Source organism: Cololabis saira, chromosome 14 (genome assembly GCF_033807715.1).
Source record: "Cololabis saira isolate AMF1-May2022 chromosome 14, fColSai1.1, whole genome shotgun sequence".
NCBI classification, from domain to species: domain Eukaryota; kingdom Metazoa; phylum Chordata; class Actinopteri; order Beloniformes; family Belonidae; genus Cololabis; species Cololabis saira.
This window is the reverse complement of record NC_084600.1, coordinates 40,935,094-40,956,657: the sequence shown is the minus strand read 5'-3', so window position 1 is coordinate 40,956,657 and position 21,564 is coordinate 40,935,094. Positions and strand designations below refer to the sequence as shown.

At 39.4% G+C, this 21,564-nt stretch overlaps 1 protein-coding gene across 2 annotated transcripts; it reads left to right on the top strand.

Moving 5' to 3' along the window:
• Positions 1-20,759, top strand: inpp5kb (inositol polyphosphate-5-phosphatase Kb). 2 transcript variants are annotated; one of them, XM_061739213.1, is made up of 13 exons: positions 1-225; positions 2,405-2,453; positions 5,906-6,010; positions 7,309-7,417; positions 8,345-8,461; positions 10,078-10,253; positions 11,504-11,615; positions 11,712-11,821; positions 15,417-15,645; positions 15,724-15,861; positions 18,990-19,073; positions 19,153-19,257; positions 19,915-20,757. In XM_061739213.1, exons 2-13 carry the CDS (start codon positions 2,413-2,415, stop codon positions 19,966-19,968), a joined length of 1,380 nt encoding a protein of 459 aa, XP_061595197.1. In that variant the 5' UTR covers positions 1-225; positions 2,405-2,412; the 3' UTR covers positions 19,969-20,757. The 2 variants fall into 2 exon arrangements, with proteins under 2 accessions (XP_061595197.1, XP_061595196.1); XM_061739212.1 differs by lacking the exons at positions 1-225; positions 2,405-2,453 and adding an exon at positions 4,495-5,058 and having other exon boundaries at positions 19,915-20,759.
• Positions 20,760-21,564: the final 805 nt, after the last annotated feature.

Sequence of the window (21,564 nt, the reverse complement as noted above, 5' to 3'; positions counted from 1 at the left end):
TGATCCGATGTTACGCTTTAAGGCTGCGCGGTGTGGGTTGTGTGAGATGAAGCTTGCACCCACAAGGGGAGTCGCAGGAAACCGCAGAACAGCAGCTAAAACCCAATAGAACAGTCAAACAACAGGAACCCAACAGAAGAGAACAAATCCAAGCCTTGTGTCATCATTTCGAGACTTCCTGCCGTCACACAACGGCAGACAGGATCTGGAGCAACACAGACGGAGGTATGACTTCAGTTCTGCTTTAGTTGGAGGGAAGTAAAAACGATAAAGATAAAAGGGAAAGATTGTGAATAAATTGCACCATAATTTGTGAATTTGAGGCTTAGGCACAACTTCTTCTGTTGCACTAAACACATTCAGGTAATAGTGTCATGTATATACCCAGAATGTCCTGACTAATTGTTCAGAAATGTGTTTGTAGTCATATTGTGTCAATCAGCAAGTTGTTTCATCTGTTCAAGGTCATTTTACTCTTTTTGTTGATATTTTACATCTACCATCAGTTAATTTGTTTTTTTCTGAGGCTGCTTTGTGTCTTAATGATTCGTTTTCTCTTTTGCAATGTTTTGTTTCACCACTTTTTGGATGTTTTTGCAACTTTAAAATGGGCTAATTTGTTCATTTTTGTGGTAGTTTTGTCGTCAGTCTTTCGGGTGTTTAGCAAACCTCAGGGGGAGCCAGGCTCTCTAATCACTAATTCATCCATATTCCATCTCTGGGGTGTCAAAGTTGAAATGAATCATGTCCAGAACCAAATATCTACATTTGTAGTGGATAGGTTGATTTGTGTAATAAAATAGTAAACACATACATACAAAATGGTTAGATTACACATGAAGAACTATTTACTCTGAGTAACATCATCTCTCATTTCACGTAAAAGCAACACTTGGACCAAGAACAGAGCTAAATGGAAAAAAAATAAAATAAAAATATCAGACTTTCAAGTTTAAACTGGCCGGAAACCACTCAAAATAAGCACCAACATTTATTCATCCTCACTGGGGAAGGAAACAAGCTCAACTTGCTGCCAGGCAGGATGTTGGAGCAACATTTGGAGCTGGTGTCGCCCCCTTGTGGCCAGAAGACGGTAGATCAGCTAAAAGGTCAGCTGAGAAAGAATTTAATATAAAAACTTTCAGTGGCAGTTTATAAACTATTTTCAAAAATACAATTATTTTTGTATCACAATATTCTTTTAAAAGTCATTAAATATTTATAGGCAAAGTGTTTAGTTTCTTTTCTTTCCACTTCTTTCAATCCTTCCAAAGAGAAAAGAATGTATTAAGGAAAACTTAAAAGTGCCTTTTATTTTTCAGACTCTTAAGATATTAGAAACCATTTGAGAGGCCGAAGGATCCTTTTACTTTACATTATACCTACATTGTTTCCTGAAGTTCATCAGTACTTTAAAAAAGAAAAGTTTGCATGTTTTGAATGTAGAAAAGTAAAAGCGTCTGTTACATGACGTCTGAACATACGACAGAGTATTAGGGCCAAACTAAGACAAAAAAAATGGAAATTACGAGAATAAAGTTGTAATATTTTGAGAATAAAGTCGTAATATTACGAGAATAAAGTCGTAATACTAAATATATTATAAATATATAAATATAACTTCACAAGATGTTCAATATTCCTAATTTTAACACAGAGAGAAGATGCTCTTCCTGTTGAGTTCTCATAAATTATATTCTAATAATATTACAACTTTATTCTCATAATATTACGACTTTATTCTCCATAAATTACAACTTTATTCTCGTAATATTACGACTTTATTCTATTACGACTTTATTCTCGTAATATGACGACTTTATTCTCGTAATATTACGACTTTATTCTCATAATATTACGACTTTATTCTCATAATATTACGACTTTATTCTTTATTTATTTTTTGTCTTAGTTTGGCCCTAATACTCCGTCGTACTGTTGAAGTACAATTTCGAGAAAAAAGCAGAAATCTCGACATTATTCTTGAAATTATTTTTCAACATTATTCTCGACATTGACGTTTTTCTCGACATTTCGACTTTTTTCTCGAAGTGCACAATAAAAAAAAATCTTCCCCTCACAAATATTTTTTCTCCTGCATGGCCCTAATACTCTTCCGTATGAACAGGTTCGAGCAGCTTCAAGTCAAACAAAAAGTGTGTGAACCAAGTTGTGTAAATAATCTACAAGCCGCTGTCACTTTAATTTGAGTGATTACACACGATTACAAAACCACTCCAGAGAGGATCTGCAGTCGTCCCCGTCACGTCTAGCTTTCTCTACTTCTGTGGCTTTTCACCGGCGCCTCGTTCTCCATAAACTGGGTGTAAAAAGGGTGAGAATCTGTAGAGTGCATGTGTGTTCGTGATCTACAGTTAGTTCAAGTGTGTTTGTGTTCCTGCAGAGTGGAAGATGAGCAGCGGAAGATCTGAGAGTGGGAGAGACGAGTTCAGGTAAGCAGCAGACAGCACAGATGATGATGGCGTGATGGGGAGAACGACAAGGAACCAAAGAGAGTGATGACGTTATGGGATGGAAACAGAGGGATGGAGTCCAGGAATGAGAACTGCTCACAATCATGAGTAGCTTTTGCTTCTCAGCTCGGCTTTGGGGTCAAACTCAACCTTGAATAGTCTCATACGGGGAGTTTCTGAGCAAAAGCCTCAGAAATCCACTTAAAACCAGAACTTAAAGAATGTGTGCTGAGGTCTACGTGTGACCCTTACAGGGAGGTGCGGAAACACTGTTTAGCTTCCTGTTTTTACCTCTTTAATATCAGTTTATTATCCAACACGGTTCTGTAAATATCAGGTTATAAATTTCAGTTATCCTGCTCTGACAGTTGTGGAGATGCTGAGAATTCTTAATGGATGATGTTGCTCAGTCCAGCATTTACATGCTCTATGTGCTTTTTAAACAATAATCAGAATAACATAATGATCAGCTAAGTTTTATTTAGCTAAAATATCAGAACTCCATGTATGAAATACGCTATAATACATAAAGATCTCTGTATGGCTTTGATTTGATTTGATTTTTATTTGTCTCAAACATGCACAAGCATAAAACAAACGGTGTATATAATAATATAAAAAAATAGCACATTACGATGAAGTGCAAGTTTGAGAAGGAGCTGAAGGAAGCAAAGCTTATCAAGTTCAGCCCACCCTATATTTTCATATAGTATAAAATACAATTATATATAAAATACAATTACATATATATATACACATATATGTATATACATATATAAACACATACATACAAACACGTATACACATCCATTTACACACAAATACAGACACACATTCATACAAAATTCAATTCCAGAGAGAAGAATATGCATAATCCACAAATTTATTTATTTATTTTATTTTATTTTATTTATTTTATTAGTTTGCACACAATAAAATTAACACTTGGATTCAAAATAGTAAAACAAATGTGACAGGAGAGGTCAAAAAACCAACAGGCTTATGCAATGGACCTCCCCTCAATTTAGGAAGTAAAACAGTAATTACAAAAAATCAAAAAACAAAAACACAACAAGACGAAGACTATAAACAAAAATCAATGCAATCTAAAAAAATCAGAACATTTAACTTTAATATGAATTAATATAAATAAAACCCACGTTACAGACATTCTAACTAAATAAAATCCTGTCTAAAAAAAATAATAAAATTTGCTGTGCAGTTCTTTGTCTGTTTGTCTGTTGATAAATTAAATGCTTGAGCTTCTCCTTAGGTCTGTAGCTTTTAATAGTCTTTTAATAGTCTCCGTTAACACTGCAAAGAGACAGATTTATCAATCATAGCTACCTAATTCAGAATTTTCTAAAGCTGTGAATATTTCCTCACCATATTTGTGGGTTTGAATCCTTTAAACCACTGCATCCTTGATGTAACATGCACCTCCTAATCCGTTATGTAATTTGTGTTGCAACACTGGTTGATTGGAAGTATCGAGCATCAGGTTGTGAAAATGGAGAGAATGAAATAAACAACTTAGATATTTGCGTCAGAGCTGTGAAACTGTGTTTTAATCCTCACCTCTCTCTGGGTTTAAAGAGATAACCTTTCCCCCACACAAGGGGAGGGACCTGGACTGAGGCCAAGAGAAACTCATAGCCCATCACTAATGCGCGGCTGTAATTGTGGGTTATATACATTGTTCTGGGGGAGAGGGAGGGAGGGGGGGGGGGGGGGGGGGGGGAGAGAGAGAGAGAGAGAGGTAAACCTCTTACGGTGGGTTATCCAAGCCCTGCAACAAAGCCGGTAGTGATGGAGGATCAGCCTCCAGCTCTCCTCCTCTCCTCCTCTCCTCCTCTCCTCCTCTCCTCCCCGTTCACGTGTCCGTCTCCTGCCTGTGATTAGAGTCCAAATCCGGCCTGTTCTCGCCCACATTCCTGAGGCAGCGACCCCGCGGCTTTGTGAGGGGCCGCTCCGCGCTGCGTGACCAGCACACGGGACCGGGGAGGAGGAGGGACCGCGCCAGGACGCGCCATTACGCGCCATTACGCACCAGGACGCGCCACACAGACTTTACCTTCCAGGTCCCTTTGGACCTTTACTTCAAGCATATGGAGAGATCTGACTAACAGGCTCGATTCCCGGGCAGAGGAGGCCACCCACTCCCTCCCACAGCAGCACCGACCCACCTGACGGAGTCGGAGTGAATCCAAACCAAAATCTTCTTTCACTCGGATTTGGCTTCTTTTTTTTCTTTTTTTTTTGAAGGACTACTTTTTTTCTTCCAAAACCTCAAAATCAACACATCTTTATACAGAAATAGAGATCCTGACAGGCACCAGGGAGACTTGTATCCACCTGCCCGGATGGAGCCGTTAGTGGACGGCCCCCGGCCGCGCTCCGACAGCGCCAGCAGCTCCACGTCCCAGAGCTCCAGGTCCAAGACGCTGCTGCGCCAGCGGCTCTCGCAGCTCATGACCTGCATCGAGGACCTGAGCTCCGACGACGAGGCCGGGGAGGAGGTGTCCCGCACCCTGGACGAGGCGTTCCAGCTCTGCGGCCGCTTCCAGCCCACCGACGCATTCAGGTGGACGCGCGGAACGGGGTTTTACGCACGAGTCATGCGGGAAAGAGGGAGATGTATGAGAAAGTGGAAAAAAGACCAGAACCAGTTCTTGTTTACTCTACAACACATTTGAATGGTTTCCAATTATCCCATTACGCACAAAAAGGGCAACTTTTGAGTAACAAACAAACTGGAAGCAGTTTTATGCTGAGTGCAGGACTAGATGATCCTAGTATTAGGGCCATGCAGGAGAAAAAATATTTGAAAGGGGAAGATTTTTTTTATTGTGCACTTGTCGCGAAATGTCGAGAATAATGTTGAAATACAATTTCGAGAAAAAAGTCGAAATGTCGAGATTAATGTTGAAATACAATTTCGAGAAAAAAGTCGAAATGTCGAGATTAATGTTGAAATACAATTTCGAGAAAAAAGTCGAAATGTCGAGATTAATGTTGAAATACAATTTCAAGAATAAAGTCGAAATTTCGCCCTTTTTTCTCAACATTTCAACTTTATTCACGAAATTTTGACTTTTTTCTCAACATTTCAACTTTTTTTCTCGACATTTCGACTTTTTTCTCAACATTTCGACTTTTTTCTCAACATTTCAACTTTTTTCTTGACATTTCAACTTTTTTCTCAACATTTCGACTTCTTTCTCGAAATTGTACTTCAACATTAATCTCGACATTTCCACCTTTTTCTCGAAATTGTACTTCAACATTGACTTTTTTCTCAAAGTGCATAATGAAAATAAAATCTTCCTCCTCTAAAATATTATTTTTATTTTTCTCCTGCCTGGCCCTGATACTCTTCCGTAGATGATCAGACAGTAAAGTGGAGTATAACCTCTACGCATCATCCACAGGGTCCACGTCGTGACCTGGAACGTGGCCACGGCGGAGCCGCCGGAGGATTTGTTCTCTCTGCTGCAGCTGGATGAGCCGACATGCCCGGATCTCTATGTGATTGGGTGAGAAATCCTCTCTACAGAGAAGTAGTGATGTCTAATACCACAGATCTCCTTTCTGATCCGATACCGAGTAAAATTCAGGCTGGTATTGGTGATACCGATCTGATACCGATATATTGTGCAAATACACCTAATGTGGCCGGTAAATCTAAAAAATTGGTGTATTTTACATAGTTTAGAAGAATACAACAGTCAATTATTTAGCTACTTATTTTAAAGTCAGAAGTATAATTATAGATATTGCTCCATCCATTTTCCAGAGTCACTTATTTATCTATTTATTTAAAACTCAGAAGTATACTGATGTAACAGCCTCATTCACAATACAGCCTGTCACGGATACGTGGGAGTAGGACCCAGATGCAGGAGAGATGCAGGAGTTCCAAAAAGGTGATTTATTTAACAAAAACAAAAGCGCTGCCGAGGAGGATACAAAAACCAGAACAGGAATCCAAAAACTACAAAAACCTGACTTGGGAAACGCAGAGGGAGGAAACAGTACAGACCAGCAGAGAACAAGGGAAAGACAAGACCAGATATACACAAGGGTTAACGAGACACAGGTGCAGACAATCAGGGCAGATGGAAACAGGAAGGTCAAACAAGAACTCAAACACATTATTGGCTTCAAAATAAAACAGGAAGTAACAAACCATGACACAGCCGAGCTGTGTCATGGTTTGTATTTTGATTTTATTTTATTTTATTTATTTTTATTTTTGTTAAAAAAAACAAAAAACAACAATGCTTCATGAGAAGTTTAAGAAAACAAAACAACAAAACAAAGAATTTCATCCTTTAAAACTTGCTATCTTGATTTACTTGTGCCAAAAAAGGAGTATGAAGAAGTGTAAACTTATTTAGTCCTACCCCCATTCACTGATCATTTAACCTGTATTTATAAATATTCACACACTCCACTCACGGATACTAGGATACTCAAGTATCCTAAGTAAAATAATAAAACCATTAAAATAAATAAGAGAATAATAAACAAAAATAAGAACTACTATTAAAATAAAATTGGAAAAAAGTAGTTCCTACCAGCAGCGTGTCATTTAGACAAAATCTGAATAGTTTAGTTACTTTCCACCGTATTCCTGTTAATGATATACTTTACCACAAATGACTGAAGTATCAAAAGTATCGATATTTTAGTTTGAGAGCCGATTTTAGAGCGTACAGATCTGGAAGTATCGATATTTCAGTATCAGTAGACAGATCTGTGTTTCACTGCAGCCCCGTTGCAGGATGGTGGCTGTAAGTGACTGTTTCCTGTTGGTGGTGTTGTGAATCAGTCTGCAGGAGGTGAAAGCCACTCCGCTGAAGTTCATGTCAGACCTGATGTACGAGGATTCCTGGAGCCACCTCTTCATGAACACGCTGGCACCCAGAGGCTTCGTGAAGGTAGGAAGACCGCCCTTTTGTATTTGCTGTCATTAAACATGAATATAATATATATATAGAGGGTCTGCATTGACATCACTTCCCCACTTACGCCCCCTTACTCACACTGGGTGGCAAAAACAGCTGCAACTAGTGGAGAAGACGGGATAACAGCCGATTATCGGCTTAAATGAAAGGCAGTTGGACTTGACAGTGACCCGTACAGTTACCAAGAACCAGTGGTCCATGGACATTAATATTTGGTACAGTTACCAAGAACCAGTGGTCCATGGACATTAATATTTGGACACGAATCCAGTTTCCTGATATTTATATGAACTTAATTTCTACGCCGGGGAAATACACGAAGCAAAGCTTGAAGGCATACAAAAGTCTTGACGCTTGGTCCGACTTCAAGGCAGAATTTGTTGTAGAAATTAAAGTGATGAGGACACTGAACTTTATGATTTGGCCGTTTAACGTTAGCTACCCAAGAATCCAACATTACCTGATACAAAATGGGAACCACAAATCCACGTTTTGGTGCCTGGAATCCAGTTGTTTCTGCGAATGTCAGCGATCCATTTGTCTCTTTTAAGCTTTTTTTTCGGCAGTCTGTAAAACGATAACTCTGATTTCTTGCTAAATCTATGAGTACAGTCGATCGCACAACAGCTCTTTCCCATTTTAGATGTTTTCCAGTTGCTCAAACTGAAAGTTTACGCTGCCACTCAGTCTTTCTGCCACTCAGTCTTTCTGCCACTCAGTCTTTCTGACACTCAGTCTTTCTGACACTCAGTCTTTCTGACACTCAGTGGGCGAAACCCGCTGTGAAGTCACATCTGTGATGTCATGCACATTCCCTCTAATAATACAACTTGAAACTGGAGGTAAAATATATCTGTAAAATAGTTCTGCAAGAATGACTGAACCCTGTTTCGTGTGCAGGTCTCGTCCGTGAGGATGCAGGGTTTGCTGCTGCTGCTCTTCTCCAGACAGATCCACCTCCCCTTCGTCAGGAACATCCAGACCACCTACACTCGCACCGGCATCTTCGGATACTGGGTAGGAAACCCCGGGTAGGAAACCCTGGGAAACCCTGGGTAGGAAATCCTGGGTAGGAAACCCTGGGTAGGAAACCCTGGGTAGGAAACCCTGCGTAGGAAATCCTGGGTAGGAAACCCTGGGTAGGAAACCCTGGGTAGGAAACCATGGGTAGGAAACCCTGGGTAAGAAAACCCTGGGTAGGAAACCCTGGGTAGGAAACCCTGGGTAGGAAATCCTGGGTAGGAAATCCTGGGTAGGAAACCCTGGGTAGGAAACCCTGGGTAGGAAACCCCGGGTAGGAAACCCCGGGTAGAAAATCCCGGGTAGGGAAACCCTGTGTAGGAAATCCTGGGTAGAAAATCCCGGGTAGGAAATCCTGGGTAGGAAACCCGAGGTAGGAAATCCTGGGTAGGAAACCCTGGGTAGGAAACCCTGGGTAGGAAACCCTAGGTAGGAAACCCCGGGTAGGAAACCCTGGGTAGGAAACCCTGGGTAGGAAACCCTGGGTAGGAAACCCTGGGTAGGAAACCCTAGGTAGGAAACCCCGGGTAGGAAACCCGAGGTAGGAAATCCTGGGTAGGAAACCCTGGGTAGGAAACCCTGGGTAGGAAACCCTGGGCAGGAAACCCCGGGTAGGAAACCCCGGGTAGGAAACCCCGGGTAGGAAACCCTGGATAGGAAACCCTGGGTAGGAAACCCTGGGTAGGACACGTGAACAGATCGGCTCGGAGCTCGGAGGGAACTTCGTTAGTAGATGCAGGAATCCCGCTCGGCTTTAAACACACGATGAAAAGCCTTTTGTGTTTGTGAAGCAGGTTGTGCAGCAGCTTTGGCAGCAGAAAACACAAACAGGGGACTCTCAGAATGGGAGCAGTGTTGCTTCAAAACTCTTTTATTCATCATTAATCCAGATTTAAGGGAGAAAAAATCTTGTTTTTTCCTTTTTAAATGGTCAGAACCCTCATCGCTGACTGTTTTCCTCCTCTCTGCACCACGGTGTGATTCTCCTTCTACTTCTACATTTAATTTCTTTTAGAAGTGGAAATTATGTATTATTGGTTCGAGCGCTGAGTCAGTTTTTGATCTATTGCAACTATTCAGATATTAAAATGTTCAGCTTGTTCCGGTTGTTACTGCTTTGACTTTTGGTCCTTCACGTCCTTAAACTTTTTAATATATTCCAGGATTTCCAAAACCTGAGGCCCATTGGAATAAAATGGGGAAATCTTCAAATCCTTGAAAACCTTCCACTTCTTTCAGACCTCGCTACTTCCGCATACTTTCAGCGAGAGACCGCTTTCAAACTTTAAACTACTCACAAGACTTCAAACTCTTTCCAGTTGATTCAGCTTAGTAGTTTTTATCTTGTATTTCAATTGTGGAGCCTTCTGACTTCCTTGAAAAAATGTGGCTTTGAGAGATCAATACTTCAGTGAGGGATGAAGACCAGAACCAGAACCACCATCCCTTCCTCTTGTTCCTACTTATCTCCATTATAATTCATGTCCTCCTTCCCTTGATTAATCTTTATTTAGATTAATTTCAAGTTCTTTAGCAACTGTCTTCATACGTTCCAACCGTTTTATTGAAAGTCAGCAGTAATTAATCTATCAATCTCCTCCTCTCTGCTTCAGGGGAACAAAGGCGGGGTGTCGGTGCGATTCTCCTTCTACGGTCACATGGTGTGTCTGCTCAACTGCCACCTGGCGGCGCACATGAACAACGCTCTGCAGCGCGTGGACGAGTTCGAGCACATCCTGGACACGCAGGAGTTCGACTTCTTTGACAACCCTCATGTTCTGGACCACAAGTCAGTGGCGCACACACATACACGCATACACACTCTCATACACACACACACACACACACACACACACACACTATCATGCAGTAGATCTGCAAACTCTCCAAAGTTGAACTCAGGTCTAATGGAGGTGCTGGTAATTCCAGCTATCAGTCAGTTTCTAGGTGATTTAAGTGTCTCATCTAAGTCAATCCTAAGAAATCTTGGTGTTTGACAAAGAAATGTCATCAGAACAAAACTCCAAAAAGCTGATGAGCAACTGTTTTTACCAGTTTTGTATTTGAACCCAATATACTGTAAGTACCAGGTAATATTATGGAAACAACACATGCTTTCTTTTACAGTCCAGTTTCACTTTAATTACTGAGTAAAAGCCAGGTAAAAAATTCTGTACTTATTGGGTAAATACTTAGGAAATAGAATTACTGGGCAAGTAACTACAAGGTAAGTACCTGCCAATTACCAGGTAAAACATGGTAACTATCAGGTTAATTACAAGGTCAATAGAGTCATTTACACCCTCGGGGGTACCTGCACCAATCCATTGATAATACATAAATCAATAATGAATGGGTAAATACCCGGTAGTTATCCATGAAATGTATAGTAAATACAAGGTAACTACATGGTCATTGAAGTGTAATTAGCTGGTAACTACCTCAAATATAGGTTATAATTTCCTGGTAGTTTGCAGAAAAATACTTAGTAATTACCTGGTACTTATTTAGAAATAATTAATGTAATTTCAGAGTAATTACATGGTAAATTGACTGGTAGTTACCAATATTAACCTAGTAAATACCTGTAATTTCCCTCATAGTGTCTTTGTAATTACCTAGTAATGTTTAGTTTAAACAACCAGGTATTTACCATGTAATTACATGGTAAATACACATAATTACATGGTACAAGAAAATACGTAATAATTACCTAGTACTTACTGGGTAAATTACCAGGTACTACTAGGTACTAATAGGTAATTACAGTGTAATTACCATGGTATTACCTGGTTATTACTGTACTGTAAAAGAAAGGGTTACCGTTTTATGACCTTCATGTTGATTTTATGTACTTTTATTCTAGTAGCTTATTATTGGTATCATCTTGTTTTTATTGTATTTTTACATTTATTGTATTGTTTTATTCTTTGTGAAGCACCTTGTGACTTCCCCTTGTCTGTGAAAGGTGCTCTAGAAATAAACTTTACTTAAGAAGATGAGGTAAAATGACGCGCCCCCCCCCCCCCCTTCTCCCAGGCTGGTGTTCTGGTTCGGGGATCTGAACTTCCGTATCCAGGACCACGGCCTGCACTTCCTCCGCTCATCCATCAACAGTGGACGCCTGAACCTGCTGTGGAGCAAAGACGAGGTACTACACACACACACACACACACACACACACACACACACACACACACACACACACACACACACACACAGGTCTAATAAACTGGTGTTCCTGCAGCTCATCATGATGAAGAAGAAGGAGCCCTTCCTGCAGGAGTTTGAAGAGGGAGCTCTGAACTTCAAACCCACCTACAAGTTTGACCGTAGATCTGACACCTACGACAGCAGGTAGAAACACACCTGTTAACCACAATCACACCTGTTCAACACAAACACACCTGTTCAGCACAAACACACCTGTTCACCACAAACACACCTGTTCACCACAAACACACCTGTTCACCACAAACACACCTGTCCATCACAAACACACCTGTTCACCACAAACACACCTGTTCACCACAAACACACCTGTTCACCACAAACACACCTGTTCACCACAAACACACCTGTCCACCACAAACACACCTGTCCACCACAAACACATCTGTTCAACACAAACACACCTGTTAAACACAAACACACCTGTTCACCACAAACACACCTGTTCACCACAAACACACCCGTTAAACACAAACACACCTGTATGGGCTCAAATTACAGCCATAAATATTTTGTATCTGCAAATAAACGTTGTACTTGTAGAAATATTTTGTGCACGTGTAAAACATTTTTGTAGCTGTGGAATTAATTTGTGTGCAACATTGGATATACAAAGCTACAAATTTCTTTTTACAAAAGCTACAAACTTTTTTTAACTTTTGTACTTTGTACAAATATTTTTTGCATATGCACAAAATATTTCTACAAGTACAAATATTTTTTGCACATGCACAAAATATTTCTACAAGTACAAATATTTTTTGCACACGCACAAAATATTTCTACAAGTACAAATATTTTTTGCAAGTACAAATATATTTTACACACGCACAAAATATTTCTACAATTACAAATATTTTTTGCAAGTACAAATATATTTTGCACACGCACAAAATATTTCTACAAGTACAAAGTTTATTTACAGATACAAAATATTTATGACTTTAATTTGAGCCCATACACATTTTAACACAAACACACCTGTTAAACACAAACACAACTTTTCACCACAAACACACCTGTTCACCACAGACGTCCAACACGTTAATCGATGTTCACCTTTGCACTTGTTCTTGTTTGGGTTTCATACAGATCTCCACAGACTTGGTTGGCTTTTCAGTAAGACGCTCTGTTTTTGTGTTGCATGCTGCCCCCCCACCCCCCTTATCTCTCTGTCAACGCCCCACACTGAACAGGATAGATAGATAGATAGATCGATCGATCTGCAGGGTCTGTATCTACTTTTAAGAGATAGATGCTTTATTGATCTAGAAGGAGATTTAGACCCAGGCCCCTGCTAGTTTTAACTGTCTTATTCAACCTAAACTCAATAATGCTGCAACAGTAGGTGATCCAGATGGCTGTTTGTGGGTCACGGTGGTCACATGACCAGCTTACGTACTAATAGCAACTGCCACACCAGAATGCAGCACATATTGCATCCTACACTGCACTGTTATGTCCTTGCATGCATGTTGTTATAGCTCACAAGCGTATCTCCTAGTTGTTACTGGACATTACTGTGTTTTCTTCTTGCATTGCAACCTTCAGAGCTCTGGCGTGAAACGATTCGACTGTGCAGTCGGATACTTTTCTGCTTTTAGAGCTTTTCAGCCACTTCTAGCGTTTGTTGGAGCCGTTTAAACTCTCCTCCCACCAGTCTGCTAGTATTTTTGCCAGACTCTTGTCACTATCCAAGTTTTTATTGGACTTTTTAGCAGCGCCAAGAGTCAAAACTATGAAAAGGCTTCCAATGGGATTCAGCTGAGGATTCAATGCAAGCTGTTGTAACTGTGGTACCATGTTTGATGGTGTCGTTAACTCAGAGCAGCTCGTCCCACAAATGTCCCTCCACATCTGTCCTCTGCACGCTGGACGCAGCACTCCGTCTTCCCCCGTAGAGCTTTTTAATATCGACCGTTTGTACTTGACACATCACTACTATGTTAAGTTAAAGCAGCACTATGTAACTTTTCCACCTTAATATCATATTTCCAGAGTGATTGTGATGGAACATCAACTTCCAACAGGTTTAATGAACCTCTGTCATGGTCTGAGGGGTCTGTATCGCCTTCACTGGCACTATGTAACTTTGAGGAGCATGGTAGGAACCCTGCCACACTAAAAAACTACAAATGTTACGGCTTTGACTGCTTTACGGAATACGTCACTTCCTCCTCCTTCCCGATTCGCAGTCGAGACGAAAGCTGGGCGGGACGTGGAGCTCAGAGCTCAGGAGAAGCTGGTATCCTGGCAGAAGCAGCGGAAAAACTGAAGAAAATAAAAGTTTTATCCGAGGAGGCGAAAAAAGAAAGCGGGAGAGTAACAAGCTAAATGCCTGGACAAAAACCCGGATCTTGGGTTTTGGTAATTCTAAAATTACTGACAATATCAACAACAGACACATAGAATAATAATAGTGATCATAACATTGTGTAATTTGCAATTAGGAAGCTTTATAAAATAATAATACAATTGAATAGAATTACAGCACTAGAGGAAAGAATGCAACGCAAAGAAAATGTATAGAACATTTCTACTATTTTTCCTGAGAACTGTAAAATTGTGCAGGGCTGATCTGCAAAACATTCAGTTATTCACAGGTTATAAAGTATTTTTTATTTTGTCAGTAAGTATGTTGGACTACTAATTTATGACGAAGTCCCTCTAAAAAACGTGACTGGAAAAAGATGCAGTAGTAATTTGGGGCGCATTATCTGGCTGAAACAGGACAGGGGGCGGGGGTGACTTCACTAATAAAACCAAGTTGAACTTAGTGATTTTCAACATCGTCATATTATATTGTTTAGCCAAAAATAGATACATTACCTCTTCGTAGGTCTGGGCGATATGGACCAAAAGTCATATCTCGATATTTTCTAGCTAAATGGCGATACTCGATATATATCGATATTTTTTATGTGACATAATTGGGGTTTCCCCCAAAGCATTATAGCATAGCATCTCTGTTAGCATCCCTGTTAGCTTCATTTTTTTCTGAGGCAAACCCTTAAAAAACAGTCAGTTTTAATACAAAGCCTCGTGCCAAATGTCACACAGGTTCCTTTATTAACAGAGGTCTGCACAATATCAAAATGTATAAAACAAATGAAATAAAAATAAACTGCCTGCATATATAGAATAAAAATGCTTCTTGAATAAAATAAAACAAATATCCCTTTCCTGCATAACAATTAAATTAAAATACACTGTGCAATTAATACAATGTAGACAGTAACAGGCAGACTTTTCCACTGAGGTTGACAGTTGTTTTTAATAATCGATATAAACGATATTGTCTCGTACAATATCACGTTTGAAAATATATCGATATATATTAAAATCTCGATATATCTCCCAGCCCTACCTCTTCGCTATCCATCCTGCAAACGACCGCTGAAAACAGAAAAGTAGTTTTGAAAGTCCGTCCCGTCTTATTTAATTCAGTATCAAAACAAATGCAGCGACGGGGACAGGATCTTTCCGGCAGTACGCGCTGGTGCTCATGGGAAATGTAGTGTTCTTTCTGGTAAAGCACTACCGCTTTTGTCCAAAGGAGCCGCCAAACTCAACAAAAGCTGAAAGTTACATTGTGCTGCTTTAAGTTAACGAGGATAGGCTAAGTTGAAATGTCCCCTCAGGTAAGAGACACAGAAACAAATTGTTGAACTGATCCTGAAACGAGAGCCGTGTCGTTAACGCTGGTCTTGACTCTGCTCAGCGGGAAGAAGAGGAAACCGGCCTGGACCGACCGGATCCTCTGGAGAGTTAAACCCAAAAGCCTGCCGTCGGAGGGGGGCAGCGACGAGGACGATGAGGACAAGGCGTCCTCCTCCACAGAACCTGAGGACGATGAATATCCGGTTCTGGTGACCCAGAACAGATACAGCAGCGACATGAGCTACGGCGTCAGCGACCACAAGCCTGTCGTTGGCAACTTCACCCTGGAGGTGAGGAGACGACCAGAGTCCTCCATCCAGCTCCTCCCACACCTTTAACGCGTCTCTTTCACCTCGTCCTCTCTGCAGTTGAGGAAGACCGCCGAGCTGCCGCTGGTGAACGTGTCTCCTGTCGGGGAATGGAGCGCCGACCAGGACGGAGAGCTGACCTACACGGTGCAGGACGACTTCCTGTCCTCCACCTGGGACTGGATCGGCCTCTACAAGGTTAGTGGCCTAGGCAGAAATATTTTTTGGGGTTACATGTCAAACGGACAGTTTAAAGGCAGTGTCAATTTTATTTTGTACAGGGCTGTCTCAGAAAATTAGAATATTGTGATTTTCTATAATGCAATTACAAAAACAAAAATGTCATACATTCTGGATTCATTACAAATCAACTGAAATATTGCAAGCCTTTTATTATTTTAATATTGCTGATCATGGCTTACAGTTTAAGAAAACTTAAATATCCTATCTCAAAAAATTAGAATATTCTGGGAATCTTAATCTTAAACTGTAAACCATAATCAGCAATATTAAAATAATAAAAGGCTTGCAATATTTCAGTTGATTTGTAATGAATCCAGAATGTATGACATTTTTGTTTTTTTAAATTGCATTACAGAAAATAAAGAACTTTATCACAATATTCTAATTTTCTGAGACAGTCCTGTAATCTGCATTACAAATGCATTATGGCAGTTAAACACAGCATGCTCAACCAACAGAGCATGAAAACCTGTCTATGTAGGCCAGTAACGATTAATTTTTTTAATCGCGATTAATCGCATGTTGTCCATAGTTAACTCGAGATTAATCGCATATTAATCGCACATTTATTCACACATTTGTTGCTGTTCTAAATTACCTTTAGGTATTTTTTTAAATGTTTTTAATACTGTTAACAACATGAAACGGGCAAATATGCTGCTTTATGCCAATGTTTATTCAACTTTCCACAAAAAAGCTTTTGACCTGAATGTAACATTCCTTTATAAATACAAAAAAACACAATGTAGTCCCCAACTTTACACTTATAAAGACGAACTTAAGATTCCTTGTTTTTTTAAGCAGCTCAATGTAAAACAATGAACCGTATGCATCACAAACATTGTACAAGAAGTGCATTGGTCAATTTTCCATGTAATTATGTCTAACCTCATATGGAGGAAAATAAAAGGCTCAAAAAATATCCCCTTCTCCTGAGTGGGATCAAAACAGGGGGATACAAAAAATAAATTACAAACAAATAAAGTGCACATGTAACGGGAGTAACTCAACCTATAAAGTGCAGTTGGGCTTAGGGCTGGGCGATTTTGGACAAAAATAAAATCCCGATTTTTTTTTTCTCTGAAAACCTGATTTTCGATTTTTTTGGTAAAACTACAAAAGACAATGGAATAAATTGTTTCAAATATTTTATCTTTATTTTTAAAGAAAAATAGTAAACAAATGTCCCTATGGGGAATGAAGTGCAATTGAAAGATACTGTAAATCCTCCTTGAGTTTAGGAAAGTGACAACATTTACAATTTTCTTGACCAAACAAAGATGACTAGACGAGCTCTGTCTGTAATGCAGCCAGCTGCAAAAAAGGAAAATCCATTTTCCGACTTTCCTTTTTTTAACATCGTCTTGATTAATAAATCCGATTTAGATTTAAAATCGATTAATCGCACAGCCCTAGTTGGGCTATAATTAGCTAATACTTCAGATTCTTTGCTCATCTAAAGTATTCAGGTCAGGAACCTCCTTCCCTCACATCTATCCATCGTTGTCTGCTTTTGACGGAGGGGTGCGCGCTCTCTGGTATTTGAGACTCGACGTACTTCCATGGTAATTCATTTCAAATTGACATGCAAATAACTTTAGTCTTGTCCAGCGAACCATCTGGCATCTTTTTGAAAGTGAACTAGCCGTTCAAAAGTTTCTTTTCATTTTCCATCTTTCAGTCCACCATACTTTTCCTCCAGCTACGGGTGCCGTCGACGGCCAGAACTTATAGAATGCTTTTTTTTTTTTTTTTTATCCTGCGCGTTAATCGCACGTTAAAAGAATTGTCGGCGTTAAGAGGACATTAAGTTAATGCGTTATTAACGCATTAACTTTGACAGCCCTAGTTTTTTTAAATAACTAATCAATGAACTCTGTTTAGCCATTGTTTGTGGTGATAAAGTCGGCTGCAACGCCGGCTAGCTTGCTGGCTAAAGGCAGCTCAATCTGTCGGAACCAGAGCAATTGATTATGTACCGAGGTTCCCTGCAACTTGTTTCAAAAGTTCCATTTTAATCAGAAGAAAAAAAATAAAGGCTGAACACAAGTCAACAACATATCACGTTTATATTTATACTTTTTCTCATATAATTTTTTAGAATATGTCTATGTGAAATAGGGATGGGCGGTATGGACTAAAAAAATGTACGATAATTTCATTACATTTATCCCAATAACGATAAAAATGAGAAAATGAGAAAAATAATGACGATTTAAAAAAATACCAATTCAACTCCACCTTTGTAACTATAAATCTATCACCACATTCAGTCTTTGGAGCCAAAACACTGCTCTAAAAGATACTAAATACTAAACTACACCAATTAAATTGAATTAATAAAAACCAATTAAATTAGTACACCTGTACTGCAAAACTGTAATGACTCAAATGAAACAAGTTTGAAATGTAAGAACAGATTCAACATTTATTCAAACTGTATGGCTTAAACAGTGGGATAACGGTGCAAACAGCAAAAGTACCATTGTCCTTCAAGTTTTCTTAGCTTATAAAATCACAAAGTATAAAAAGGTACAACCTGATAAATAAAGAAACAGGACAAATAAATAAAAGTTCACTGAAAATAAAATCCAATCAGTGATGACCTCTTCTAATATAAATAAAATGTGCAAATTAACCTGTGGTTGGAACATGCCACAAATTAGATACTATTGCAATTTTTTTTCGTAATAGTCAAACGTTATATCAAAATGTAACAACCATTTCCTTCTGTTTTTGCAGACTCTGCATATAATAGATGATGTTTGCTCCTCGTCTCTCTTTTTAAATCCAAACCAGTTCCAGATAACGGAGCTGGAGCCTCGTTTAACAACGAGCTCCTCGCTCTCAGATCTGCCTTCCGCCATGTTTGTTACACAAAAACGTCACCAACGTTTTTTTGACGGTATATCGTGAACGGTAAAATATGCTCATTCCTAATGTGAAACATGTAATTTGATCAAAGTTGTCTGGGAGGGCCAGTGCCACCCAGGCCCATTACTGGCTACGCCTGAGGTAATCAGATCCACCAGGGATGAATCTGACGAGTTCGATCTGACGTAACACTTCTTCTTGGCCCGCAGGATGGATTCAAGACTGCGTCCGACTATGAAAGCTTCATTTGGGTCCGAGAGAACGAGCTGCCGGAGATTAATGAGGTCATACAGGTAAGTTACCCTCAGGTATCTGAGCAGATTTCCATGAATGCTTCCTTCGTTAACGAGCACGTCGTGTGTTTGGCTGCAGATTCCCATGGGCAAGGAGAAGCTCCCGCTGAAAGGTGGATATTATCTTTTAGGTTACTTCAGCACAAACATGCAGAGCCTCGTGGGACTCAGCGCCGCCTTCCAGGTGAGTGCAAGTCCGTTATGAGCCGTCCTCTTATTCCTTCTTCAGTTTTCTTATCACAGCACTGCATCACGTTTGCAGCTTTGAACAATTTTTCCACTATTACAGGATAAAATAAATGTCTAGGAATGTGTTTACTCAGATCCGGCCCATGGCATAAGCGAACTAAGCGGCTGCTCAGAGCCCCGTGACCACCAGGGGGCCCCCAAGAGTAAAATTTAAAAAAATAAAAATGTTATATGTGAGTGATGATTCATACATTATCAAAGGTGTGTTATCGTACAAAAACACAATCATTTATATTTTTACATAAACAATATTATGTTAACAGACTAGAGTAGACGACTGCTGCCTCTTGGCTCTATTGGTTTGATTTTATTTGTTTATTCTATTTAATAATGTCTGTTTTTGTACATTTGAATTTATTCTTATATGGAGAACATATTGACGAGGTCTAAGTTGAGTGATTTTAAAGTTCTAGTTTTTGTAGTACTTTTTTGTTGCACTTAACTGTTGTTGTTCCACTTCAAATTCAACTTCAACCAATCTTTTTCTAGCAGCAAAAGGAAAACATTTTTTTGCACGAAAATAAAAACCTAACTTCGTCATGTGCACAACAAAGTTTGTTGACATGTGCTCCTCTTGGTCCATATTTTGCAGATCCTGGAGTCGAAGCGCGCGGCCAGGGAGGACGTCAACGGGATCAACAAATAGGAGCAGATCCTCCTCCTCTGTGCTGTTTCAGACTTTACAAACCCCCGTTTCCAGATGAGACGACTCTCTGTGTCGTCACCTGGACTGGAAATGTCAATCTGCTATTTCCTACTCTGCCTTTCAGAATGATGAAAAAGAAAATCACGTTAACGGGTAGCCGACCCGTTTACCTGCAAGCGTTTATTTTTTTTAGCCTGTTGCAGTTCACAACTGCACAGGTGATTTAAAACACATGTTGGCTTTGCTTTCTAAGCAGCTTATGTGGTATTTAATGGGACACTCGTGCTTTTTTTGGTGCTTGCATGATTGACAGCACCGGTTATGCAACAGAAACCAGAGAGAGATCAATCACTGGAGCCAGTTATTCAGATCATTCCCAGTTTTAGCTCACGCCGTCTTAATGAGAACGCATCCATCTGTCGATTGAGCCGTCTGAGTTCGTGCTGCTGATTATTTCGAGCCACGGCACCCTAGGGTCCTTGAGGAGGCGAGACTACGCTCGTACTCCGATGTGACGTTCACTCCCACACGGAGCTGGTTTGTGTCATACTTTGTAACAAGATGTGCAATATCTATTTAACAACATGTGGAGTGTACATCGTGACAGTCAGCAGAATCAAAATGATATTTTATTTTTATGTGGATTTAAACAGTTTGAATTATACGGGACAGGTTTCCTGTTTCAGTGCAAAAATGATGATTGTTGTCCGAAAACAAAGTGTCTTTACGTGTCAGAAATGTGTGTTTGTGGTTCTTTCATTGATTTCCCTGCACGTGTGCGTTGATTTCCTCCACTTGAAAATGTCATGAACCCCCATCCCAACACATTTATATATAAATACATGGGATTTAATTCATATGCACTTGTAATTTAAAGTAAAAGCAAATTTAGTTTTACAATACAAAACTGAGTTTTGGATTCTTACACTACAACATGTACAAATCTCAGCAAAATAATAAAACAAAAACATTACATACAGTCTCAGAATATTTGAATATTGTGATAAAGTCCTTTATTTTCTGTAATGCAAAAATGTCATACATTCTGGATTCATTACAAATCAACTGAAATATTGCAAGTCTTTTATTATTTTAATATTGCTGATCATGGCTTACAGCTTAAGGAAACTCAAATATCCTATCTAAAAAAAATTTGAATATTCTGGGAATCTTAATCTTAAACTGTAAGCCATGATCAGCAATATTAAAATAAAAGGCTTGCAATATTTCAGTTGATTTGTAATTAATCCAGAAAGTATGACATTTTTGTTTTTTTTAATTGCATTACAGAAAATACAGAACTTTATCACAATATTCAAATTTTCTGAGACAGTCCTGTATTTTAAAAATTTCAGAGGATTTGCAGAGAGAAGTTCAGAACTAGATCAATAAGACAGCGCAGCAGGGCAGATAGGAAGGGAGGGAGCAAGAGGAGAAGAATAAGTGTAAAAGTGAATAAGTGGTTCTGCTATGAAGATAAGACTTTATTGATCAAACAAAAGGGAAATTAGTGCATTACCACAGCTCAAAAACAGAAAACAGAAGAGTAAACAAAAAGCTAAGATAAAATATAAAATACAAGACTATATACTGTTA

Coding starts and splice junctions, on each gene's coding strand:
- inpp5kb (XM_061739212.1), top strand. CDS start 4,838: ATGGAGCCGTTAGTGGACGGCCCCCGGCCGCGCTCCGACAGCGCCAGC. Junction 7,418..8,344: donor CACCCAGAGGCTTCGTGAAG/GTAGGAAGACCG, acceptor TTTCGTGTGCAG/GTCTCGTCCGTGAGGATGCA. Junction 15,862..18,989: donor ACTGGATCGGCCTCTACAAG/GTTAGTGGCCTA, acceptor CTTGGCCCGCAG/GATGGATTCAAGACTGCGTC.